Source organism: Echiichthys vipera (assembly GCF_963691815.1).
Source record: "Echiichthys vipera genome assembly, chromosome: 6".
NCBI lineage: Eukaryota > Metazoa > Chordata > Actinopteri > Perciformes > Trachinidae > Echiichthys > Echiichthys vipera.
Genome location: NC_139831.1, coordinates 10,355,681 through 10,367,755, shown reverse-complemented (window position 1 = coordinate 10,367,755; position 12,075 = coordinate 10,355,681). Strand labels below are relative to the sequence as shown.

Below are 12,075 nucleotides of genomic sequence, written 5' to 3'. Positions count from 1 at the left end.
GTTCATACACTGTTTTAGAGATTCTCAAGTGCTAATCTAATTTATAATTTGGTGCATGTGCAAAGAAATAAGAAACATTTTAAATCTCCACAGCTAAGGCAAACAAAAATGCATAAGTAAACATGTCGATGAATGAATAATAATCTATAAATTAATAAATACATTTTCTGACATTAAAATGTTTAAGTGATACTTAAGATGATTATGCACTGGCTTTAGTTTCTGGTTTCCTTTGTATAAACTGTGGCCAACTTCCGATCAGTTATGATGGAAGGTTGTCAAGTTGTCATGCAAAAGATATCAGAAAGGGTCACTGATTCCACAGAGAATTGTCACCCAACTCTGCAGTTTTCCTCATGAACTTTTTCCTGTAGCTGTTTTTAGTCGTTTTGTGTTATGGCCCTGCAAACTCTGCTCTTATCATTTTTTTTCCAAAGCTAATAAACTGTTGTACATTACCTGATCAGCACAGCAATGCCAGGCAGACAACACAGTAGAGCATCTAACAAGCTAAAATGCCTTATATTTTTCTTCATCCTCCCAACAAGGAGTGTGGCAGTACTGTAAATCATGAATTATAATCTGGTAAACATAGAAATGACACCTCCTTTTTTTATGCACTGCACTTTACCCAATCCATATTGCAGCTGCTTCCGTCATAGCTGTTTACGAGAATCCACGATATGGTTTTCCTCTCCCTTGTTTTAAGTCGATCTTGTCTTCAAGAGAATTAGTTTGCAGCATATTTAACCTTCTCGTTGTTTGCAATTATACCTTGTTTAGTGTTGAAAAAATGTAGATGATATCATGCCAGTGATGTTTCTATCTCAGTCTTTCATACTTATTTAAAATGGGTCCCAAAGTGTGATGGATTAAATTAGTCATGTTGTGTGTGTGTGTGTGTGTGTGTTCATGTTCATGTTCGTGCACGTGTGTCTGGACCCTGGGGCTCACACCCTGGTAATGGCTGCCTGCAGCTACTGCATATTTATTGATGTTGTTATACTTAATTTTAAATATTTAAAAGTTGGTGTTGTTGTTTTTGCTTCATTTAGTAAATTCTTGGTCCTGCATTTTGCAGATCTCAGGCAAGGCAGTAAGTCAAGTAAGGTTTTGGTTCTAGAAATGTCAAGTGAAGTGTGTCCCTTGCAGTTGTCAGGTGAAATAGCCTCGGCTCTGTGATAAGGCGCAACTTTGAAGTTGTGAATGAGGTTAGAGGCATGAGTCAACCTCTGAAGGCTACCACCACACCCCCATCACTGAGCATCTCTCCTGTCTACTGCACTCACACAGGACGTGTCCTTTCTCTGCCTCCAGAATCTCCTGGTTCTGTGAATACAGTCTAGTTTGGATTTTGCATTACACGTCTGTTATTTACCTGTATCATAATGTTGAAATTATATCTATTGGTAATTACTTGTTAGGTGAAAGTTGATGTTTTTTGTTTTATCAGTCATTTAGCCAATGAGCAGTCATTAACAAACAATAATGAATTTGTCATTGCACCACCGTGTGTGGCTTTCACAAAGATACCAAATAGTATCTATTAATTTACCTTGATAAGGACAGAGCTGAGTTTTTACCCAAAAATATCCTACAGCTTTAGCCATCCCTTTTACTCGACAGCTCACTAATATCAACAACTCAGCGAGCATTGACAATAGCTTGCACAAAACTGAATGAAAACAGACACTTGACACCTCAGGCTACGGTCACTCATGTCCCATCGGTATTTTTCATGCACCGATTGCCTTGCCTCTAAAAAAAAAAAAAAAAGGTCTGTAGCCACCCAGTTGTACACTCCTAACTCATACATTTATGTTGTTTATGTGACACCCGAAACATATAACAATATCACAGAAAAATATGTCTTGGGAAAGAGAAATGACCGTTTTCAAGTAAGTGCATGACAAGCATTTAGGTGGTTGATTGTCGGAGAGAGTGGGTAAACCATTGCGCCCCTGTGAGTTCCTTATTCTTTATATTGCAGAGGGCAGAGACTCACATACCACCCTGACTGATTTCCTCAGCACTCCTTAGGGAATTGTCATCACCCCAGGTCAATGTCTAAACTTTCCCATGCATCAAAATATATTGTAATTGACTCCGTTTGTAATTCCTCCAGAGATCTGGCACTGGGCTGCAGCTCTGATGGCTGCCGAAAGCAATAAAGTCTCACAGACATGACCCCCATTGTAAACAAGGCCTCTTTCAAGAGAATTCTGTGCCTGGCTTTACTTTTGCTCTTTGGCTCCAGCCCATACTTCAATTCAAATGTTGTAATTTAACAATTATGTATTTCTCATGTCATGTTTTATTCTTCTTGGCACATGTGATCCTACTCCATTATAGATCTTGCCATTTTAAGATATTGGATGCCTTTAGTGCAAGATAAATTTGTTTCTTTTCAACACTTTATTTTATAGTTACCAGTGTTTGCTGGGAAGGAAAGACTGCATTGCACTGTACACTACATTATATATACATTGTAATATGCTGTGTGCTGTAGTTGTAATAATTCAAGTTACAGCAATTAATATAATAGTACTGCTAATGTGATGTAAGTAATGTTTTATTATGTTGTGGTAAAAAAAGTAATGTAACATAAAGGGACTTCTGTAGTTGATTAAGGTTTCTATCAATACAACATTCAATTATATATTCAATACATATCTTTAACTTAATGTGTCAGATTAGAAAATCATTTTCCCCACTAATAATAATTGCATCTTGATTTATTGAAAAGACTGGAGGCTTCAGAAGCATTTGTAGATTAACTGTTAAATATTTTAACCTCATGGTTTTGCTCTTGGGGTGGGGTGGGGGGCTGATTAGAACTGCATCAGTTCTAATCAGAAAACAAATCCTCCATCATGATAACAGTTCTGTAACATGGAGGCTTTAAGGAAAATGCAAATTAAAAGAGGAAATAGAGCAAAAGTAAAACGGATTTACCCTTTTATGTGCACGCAATTAGTGCAACATTGATGGGGAAATTGTGATTGTTTGTGCATGTGGGGATTTGTGTCCTCTGAGTGAGATTAATTGCATTGTGTATTATCTGGTATGGTGTAACAATATAATTCTTCCATATGTGTGTAATTATTTATAAGGGAGCATAAGTAGTGCATTTAATTATTTACCAATAGATAAGTGATTTAACTATGTTTTCCCCCTCCATCTTATTTGTTTATGCTGTCCATTAAATTCCCTCATTTGCCACTTTCTCGTGCCTGCTGTTTTTAACATCACATGATCCGAAGTAATCAGAAAGAACAATGTGACTGCTTTGTCACAGCAACAATATCACTTTCGCTCCTGCAACTGGAGCTGCTTTGATTCCTGCTGAAAGGGGAACACAGAGTTGTGTTTATCCTTTTGTCTCTTTCCTCTGATGTACTCTAGTCTGCCTCCCACTTCATCTCATATTCACTCTCAGTCTCAGGTGCCACAAACAGCTAAATGAAAAAAAGACAAAACATGATTTTTATTGTGGGAAAAGGGGGTGGTGCTATTTGAAATTATTGTAATTTATTCAAACGTTTTTTAGATCGACATACAATTCATCATTGTCTGGTATCCTGCTGCTGATCAATAGTCAGTTTTGCCCTGATGTGATGAATATGCCCTTTGGCAGATATTATGTGTATCTGGTCATGTGTAGAGTCCCCACAAGGTCGTCCTCTCTTTACACCCTATGTTGTATATGCAAAGAGGCAGTGTGGAGGTTTGATGAAGAGATAACAAGATAGGGCAAGATTACTCCTTTGAAGCTCTGAAAGATTTAACATCTATAATCTCTAAAGCTTGAAAGACATTTTACCTATGATAGAAGTGCTGATGGGATAATGGCCACACCCTGTCTGCCAAACAGACTTAATTAGTGGTTCGACGGATATAGGTTTTTCAATGGTCAATGCCGATGGGAGGAGGAGGGCGGCCAGTGGCTGACATATAATGCTAATAGAATGTTGTTGTGCTTTTTTGCATCAGATAAAATGTATAAATTAAATAATAACAATTGAGAGAAAGAATTGCGTGTATATTGTCTACATTGTCTCTCATTGTCTCTCTCCCTGTTCAGTTGTAGGATATAACTTGCAGCATTCTGTTGACATGAAGACGGCCCCTAAAGGCTTCATAATTACAGCCCCACAACCATCCCAAATGACAAATCTGATAAATGTTTTACTCATCACGAGTAGAAGTGGGAGCTACGGACGCTCATACGATAGTATAATTATACTTTATTAAGCCTTCTAAGAGAAATTACATTTTTGTCGGTTTGTTGTGACACACATAAAATACGCGCACATGCACTGGAGAGATCTCTTGTTGTTTGGACAGCTGGGGATTCTGTGCCTAGAAGGTAAACTGACACTTATAAAGCTACCACTCCACACTCTATGCTTGCTCTATGTGGGGACTTGAACCGGTGACCCTCTAGTTCCAAAACCAAGCCCCTACGGACTGACCTACTGATGCCCCAATGAAGCCCTATCAAGCCCCATCAAGTCCCCTCAGCTAGTTTAGCTGGTTGAAGGCTTCCTACAGTTACACTGCAAGTAAAAGGGTGTGTGTGTGTGTGTGTGTGTGTGTGTGTGTGTGTGTGTGTGTGTGTGTGTGTGTGTGTGTGTGTGTGTGTGTGTGTGTGTGTGTGTGTGTGTGTGTGTGTGTGTGTGTGTGTGTGTGTGTGTGTGTGTGTGTGTGTGTGTGTGTGTGTGGCACGCCCATCCTTATGTATTCATCCCTTCTATGTGTCTGTTTTTCTTGCTTAGTCTACACTCCCACAAACATACAGTTACTTGGCTAAGGTGATGAATGCACTTAGGAACGACCTTCTCCTTTGGTTTTATGTTGCATTTGTCTTTGTTTTCACAAGTGTGTAGATTATTTAAAACTTGATCTTTTATTCTACGTTGGCAGCAACACTCAAGATAAATCTCAATTTCCTTTGTAACCTTTGGCGGCATTGCAAGAGCAGCGGCTGAAAGATTGGTATTATTTGTCTATAAATCAAAATGAAAATTGCCCCCTTCTACAAATGACTGAATATAAAGTTGACATCTTCACATTATAGCGTTTGATTTGGTATTGTGAGCTACACAGTATTATTTTTCCCTTGGCAGTTTATTTGAAGGAAACAGGGAAACGCTTAATGAAATACCCATAGTCTGTCTTTTGTTCAAGGGAAATGAGTAATGCATCAAGGTCCAGTATTACACAGCTCATATCAATACCTGAAGGATGTTGACCACGGAGGAGTTTTCCATGTTGTTCAAACAGGTTAAACTTCTTGTCTTTCAAATAGCTTTTGTCTTTCTTGTCCTCTTTCCTGTTCCCCATGCATCACGCAGCATCCCCAGTTATTTAGTATGCTTGACAAGAACGCCAACTAAAGCATACAGCAGACAACTTAAAGAAAGGACATGCTTTTTTCAGTTACCTGAGAAGAAGTTGCGTGCTGGCTTAGAAACCTGGAGACAGAGATATTTTTCTGTGTCATTGAGAGACACCGGCAGGCCTTGCTGACAGCAGTCATTAGAATAATTTTACATGTTTCAGAAATCCTCTCTGTCTGGATAGACCGAATATACAAACCCCTACATCCCCTCTGTTTCTCCTCTGATCCACTTGAAATGTGTATTCAGAAGATATCAGTGTTTCTACCCTGAAAATAGCAGCATTATTTCCTTGGTAATTTAACTAATGATATCCCAAAAGAATATGTTTGATTCCGTAGACACCACATTATAAGAGCATAGAAGGGAAGTGATATTAATGTATACAATGTATTCTTAAAAATAATGAACTCACCCATACTAGAATATATATGTATAAGTAAGTTGAGTTTGTTTTGTATGAAGTCCAAAACAGTATATTCCCATGTAAACAATAGTCTGTACTGTAGTCCCATGGCTTCACTCTAATCCTGTCAATGACTCCCCAAAAACATAATTGCAGTTAACTTGAGCAACCTTGTCTTGGCTATCATGGTTACTATGATCAGTATTACAGACAGATTATTACTTAATACTACCACTCACGCCACACAAACAACAATCAAAACCCCAAAAGACCTCTCCACGGCTTGATCCATTTATGTGTATGTAATTGTTTCTTATCTTGCATCCATCTGCCGACAATGCAGTTGGTTCTTTTTGGTTTTTTTTACCTTTACTGAGGCTGTGATCATAGTGACAAGAGCATGTGGATGTCAGAGGCCCTATCCTTGGAGATGTGATTGTGTGGTTTTCTCATTGTCATCCCCATGAGTCAGTTCTGTGAGAATTGAGATGGAGGGATTGTGAAACTCTCAGTCATTGGATCTGTAAAGATTGTCTGCTAGCTGCAAAGTCTAACAATGACAGTGACATCACCCCTTACTCTTATTATATTGTTTCTAGACTGATCACAGCAGGCATTTTGTGTGCATCTGTGAATGTGTCTGTTTGTGTACGCTTTCCAGTGGCATTGCACTTTGGATCCCATGTATTTTTGTTGAAGGTTGTTTTAGTATGGCAGGCGGGTTGTGTTAGCCACAGTCTTGCCATCCAATTGTATTGTCAGAAAATGAGAAAAAGAGCAAATCCAAGTTATGGAATAGATGTAAACCAAGCCAAGGTTGACCCTTATGTCAACAAGGCCACATATATTGACGGCTTATCCATTATCTGACTCCTCACTCCTTCAACACTTCAATTACAGTCTAGTGAATGGACTAACCTTGCAGATGTGGGGGTTGTGCAGGTTAAGTGATATAAGTTATTGACGAAGGCTGTCCTTATGGTGCTTTTTTTGGTCAGTGTTTGATGCAAATCACAATGCCTGGCTGCAAAATAGGATGGAGCATTCTCTGTGAATGCCTGATATAAACCTTCGTCAAAACAAAATCTCTCACTACTATCACTGATCAACTCCATCATTCATGCAGCAAGTCACTTCCATGGTTTTGTTGTTGTTTCTTTTTTTTCCACTTCAGCCAAAGATGTTGTAAGTATGATCGCCTTCACCTACCTGTTTGCTTGTCTGTTTGTCTTTAACCAACATGCTGACACTCAAGGCTAGCCTGGAATTGAATTTGCTATGCCCGTTAACACTCTCAAGAGGAAGGATCTTACTGCGACATTACCTGTTGTACAGGGCCATTCTTAAATACTCACATAGTCTTAAAGAGGAAGACAATTCATTACAGCTTAAAGTACTTATTTTGGTGAAATGATGAACTCCCACTCAGCTTTTTAGCTATCTTTGTCAGTGGTTAAACTATTGTCTATTTAAATGTTGTAGTCAGTGTGCAGACATTTCTTCTATTGTCTAGCATCACCATTGGTCTTAAATCTTAAATAATTATGTTTTTTCCCACTACAAAACAATGTTGGCCATGAACATAATACTCAATAAATTTGGTTCCTAGGTAGTGGTCAGCCCTCTCTCTTGTTTTTTTCATTTTTCTATCTCTTCAGTTTTACTGAATAGGTTTTTTTGCCTCAAGGCCAAGGACTTAAGTTATAAAAGAATATCAAGAGTAATTTAAATTGAAAATTCATTGCATCCTATAGTATAATCATAAATACTTTCAATCAAGTGCTCTGTTCAGTATGCAGTGAATCCGGTAGAGAGAGAGCTTGATCAAGGAAAATGTTTTATTGGCTGAATTTTAACATATAACTTTGTGTGTTTTTTTCTTTTTTGAGACCAGGTTTTTTTGAAAGACATATATTTGCGTGTCAATAAGACTAAATCCTTAACAGCGACCTAAACATGGCACTCCATCCATGCTCCTGTCCCATTTGATCCCCTAAGACTGCTTGCTGTTTGAAGTCTCCACTTGAAAGGCATGATCTGAATACTGTGGATTTCACACCAACTCTGCAAACAGTGATTACAGACTGATTAATGAGGCACACTCTCACACACACACACACACACATACACACACACACACATACTGTTCACACGTGTTTACACATGCTTGGTTTCTAGGCCACACAGAAATGGATACTGCAGGAGTCAGAGTATGTCACAACATATATTCTAACTAAGTCTTAGGTTGACTTTTATTCAAACTTAAAAGTTTACATGATCTGCATTGTTTTCATAATGTCCCGGAAGCCTGTCGCGGACCCAATATTAGTCTATATTGTGGTTGCTAATCAATTTATTGTGTATCTTTTTGTTTATTTGTTTTTTACTACAGTGTCTGCAGAGATCTTAAAAAGCAGTTTGACCACCATGGAACGTCACATTCAGAGGCTTGAGAACGACATCGAGAACTTCCCCAAAACGGATGACAAACAAGATAAGTTTGTGGAAAAGATGTTGATATCCTTTTCATGGTGGTCATTTTCACATCTTGCTTAGTTTTGTACTTACATTTCCTCCTCAAAAACACCTGTTCTAGATTACACATGTACCAGTATGTACGATTGTTTTTAACAGCAGTGGCAAAGGACTGTCCTGTTTGTGTTCTGCCTGGCAGTGGCAAGCTGTTTAAGTCACTTGGTGTGATAGGTGGCACCCAAGGGAATGTGGGGAATGGATCTGGCTGCCTCGCTATGAGATGTTGATCGGATCTCCTTCTTCACTCCTCCCTGAGTCCCAGGAGTGAAATCCTGCCTGTGGCTATTTTTACTGCACTGTGCCACCATCGTCTGTCCCCTGGGGGAATTTAATAGGGGCTTTAGCCCCTCACACCAACTTATCGCCTATCCCTGATTTCATCTCCTGACCGGCCACGAGCCTCTCCACACAAGCATCCATGCACCATCTTCTCTCATGGCACCTCTCCTGTTTCGATAACAGAGTGTTTCACTTAAAGCCAAGAATCTCTGCTCCCAAATTGAATTAGCCATGTCTCTGCACTTTCTTGAATGCCCTTTCTGAGAGGAAAGGGTCTCACTGTATAGGTTTGATCAATGGTGGAAATCAAGTCTGTTGTCAATACCCTGAGGCTAGGGTACCTTTCATGAAAAACAAAAAAACAACAGAGAGGCAGTCAGTAGTGTCTTCTTAACTTATCCCTAGCATTATGAAGAAATAATTACCTGAGTAATTTACTGGCTAGGTGTTTCCATATGCTAGATGCTCTCATATAAAACAGCATTTTACCTGATTTTTCTCTTCCTTTTGTCTGAGATTTATTAAGGCTGACATTGCACATTGGGTGGTATAAGAGTGATAGCCTCCTAACACATTAACAATCTGCTCCCAGTCAAAGACGGGCACTTAAATTTGTGTAATTAAAAAAACTGAAGCAGAGACCTCCCTGGCGGTGACTTGGAAACAGAGCAGGCAAGCAAGAAAGCTACTCTGCACCCCGATGTCAGTATTGATTCCCAGGCTCCTCCAAGAACTAAAGGCTTGAGTGAGAGGAAATGTACAAGTGTAGATATACTGCAGCATGGCTCTCCCTCACTGTCTGGAGTTCCTCCCCAGAGAGTGGCAGAGAGAAGCTGGCTGGCCATGACCTGAAACACCCCACTTCCTCCCCCTTCTCCCCACCCCACCTGATCGAGTTTTGGTGCCAGGAAGAAGGCTTAGTGGGATTTAATAAGATCTATTTTGGTCCTTGCCTTATTTAATGTAGCCACGAGTAGGAAAGCACTGACAAGCGTATATATTTCATTTTCCATCTGTGTTGTGTTCCATATTGCAGTGTCTTCATTATTTTTAATGGTATAGTAGTTTCCCTTCCCCTGATTTTTAAAGTGGCAGAATTGCTTTAGTTGTACATATTTTTAATCATAATTTTCACTGCTCTAATTTTTGGGATGTAGACACATGGAGGCACAGGAAGGAGTCAAATGTTGAAAAGTGTATGCTCATTTGTTCTCTCACTTAGCTCCCTCGAGTGTTTGATCACCTGTTTATGATTAAGTGATATAATTGATAATAATGTAGTCGCAATAATAAGGTGTCAGGAACATTTCACGTGTACTATGTGGTCGTGAGTATTTGGTTATTGGTGTAGATTTGTTTGTCAGTAAAAAACTGTTTTTTTTCTCCTTCCAAGTTATTTTTGTCTTGATGTTCATACTACATAACAATAGCACACTAGAAGTATTGAATACGATTTGTTTTGTCAGAAGTAGCTGAAAATCTGGTTTTACACAAGGGCATTTGGGTATGTGTTTGTACTGTCTCAACTTAACCCACTTCACTGAAGTCTGTCACCAAGGACAGTATTTTTATACCAATTTAAACCTCCCAAGATATTAGATCGGGCTGTTTTGTGCAGGATATAGAAAGCACAGGCTGTGGTTGATTTGCTGAGGTTTTTAGTACCAGTGTTTGCAATGAGTTTAGGTAGCACTCTAATCTGTGTTGCACTGAAAAATGTTGGAACAATGACAGTGTTGTATATTTGGGGTTGACAATTCCTTTGGTACACATAAAATAGCAGTGTCAAGGCAAACATACCTTTTTTAACTTTTCCCTGGGATTAAAAAAGGATGTTGGTTCCTTGAAGCATGACAGATGGAAGAACAACAACAGCTAAAAGTCATGCATTTGATGCTTGAGCAACCCTGAAAAAGTTAAGTGAAGCTCTGTTGTCTTGACTGTTGGGTACCGTGATGAATGAGTCAGCCTGTGTTTGTTTGTGTATGCTTGTGTGTGTTACACAGAGAGAGAGAGAGAGAGAGAGAGAGAGAGAGAGAGAGAGAGAGAGAGAGAGAGAGAGAGAGAGAGAGAGAGAGAGAGAGAGAGAGAGAGAGAGAGAGAGAGAGAGAGAGAGAGAGAGAGAGAGAGAGAGAGAGAGAGAGAGAGAGAGAGAGAGAGACAGAGAGAGACAGAGAGAGAGAGAGAGAGAGACAGAGACAGGGGGGGGGGGTAATGTACAGTGCATAAGCCTCTGTTTCACTGTGACTGTTGTCAGCTTTTTTCCTGAGATTAATTTCAGGAGGCCATGGTCACTCCAAGGTATTTCAAATGTAATATGTGCCCCAAAGCAGCATAGTTTTAATTAAACCTTGAACAATAAATTATGTTTTGTTTTTCAGGGTGCATGATTAGTGTTCCTAATTTCTTTAGGCTTCAGAAATTCCATGTTTTGCCCATTAGAAAGTCTGATAAATTTCTGTCATCTTTATCAATCATCTGATGTGTTTACCTTTCAGAGGAAATTGTTGCACAAAATAATATGACAAGAAATGTGTGGCAACAAATCAGTAGCAGTTATGAAATACTGAAAGAAAGAAGTATGGAATGAAAGGAGGAATGAAAGAGGAAGAAAAGCTTAGTGGAAGCACTTCATTTGGCTTTATTGATACATTTTTCTCTTTCCATTACTGTAATGTATGCAAATGACTGAATGGGGTGTTTGTTCAGCAGTTTAGTGATCTCTATCTGTCAGAAGTAATGGAAGCCCACAAAGGCTGTAGAGTTGAGGCACAAGCCCCCAGAGAGCTCTATTTCACTAGAGAGGCTACAGCTATCTCACACACACACACACACACACACACACACACACACACACACACACACACTCTCACACACACACACACACACACACATTTCCAGTTTCTGCTGGATATGATAGAGTAGAGCTGAGGGCTTATAGCAAGACTCTGCATACTGGAATATTAATGGTAGTGAGGTGGCTCGATGAGGATGATGAGAGACTGGACTGAACCTTGATGGGGGCCTGGACATGTCCAATACATCTCCCTCCACTGTACTCAGTGCCTTAACCCAAGCCACTGATATTTCGCTTAACCTTTTATTTCCCAGAAGACCAGAGTCAGAGCACATCATTCTCTCCCATCTTCACACAGTGAGTGACAAGGAGCTGTCCTCTAAGGCCAGTTTCATCAAGATATATTAGACTAGTGTAATTTGTTTTTTAACATATTCAACAGTTACTAGGCTGAGTGAATGGAGCTGTGTGTTTGATATAGTCTTCATTTACCCAGAATTCCAAGCAATAGTGAATTCAATGCCATTGTCTAAGTGTCTACAGACACCAGCATCTTACCAAATAGGGTTTTTCTTGTAGTATTGTGCTTAATTACCCTGAGATAATTCCAATTTCTAGTACGTTTGTCATATTGACAGCTCCCTTGACAATTTCCT

The 12,075-nt window shown here is 39.3% G+C and overlaps 1 protein-coding gene across 9 annotated transcripts in view; it reads left to right on the top strand.

Annotated features, from left to right (window-relative positions):
- diaph2 (diaphanous-related formin 2) overlaps positions 1-12,075 on the top strand; it is a gene marked incomplete at its 3' end in the record, with an annotated part of 383,236 nt that overhangs the window by 269,744 nt on the left and 101,417 nt on the right. For all 9 annotated transcript variants that reach the window (XM_083915494.1, XM_083915493.1, XM_083915499.1 and 6 more), the window contains one exon: positions 8,201-8,325. In XM_083915494.1, coding sequence (XP_083771620.1) covers positions 8,201-8,325 — 125 coding nt within the window. The remainder of the gene's footprint in view (positions 1-8,200; positions 8,326-12,075) is intronic.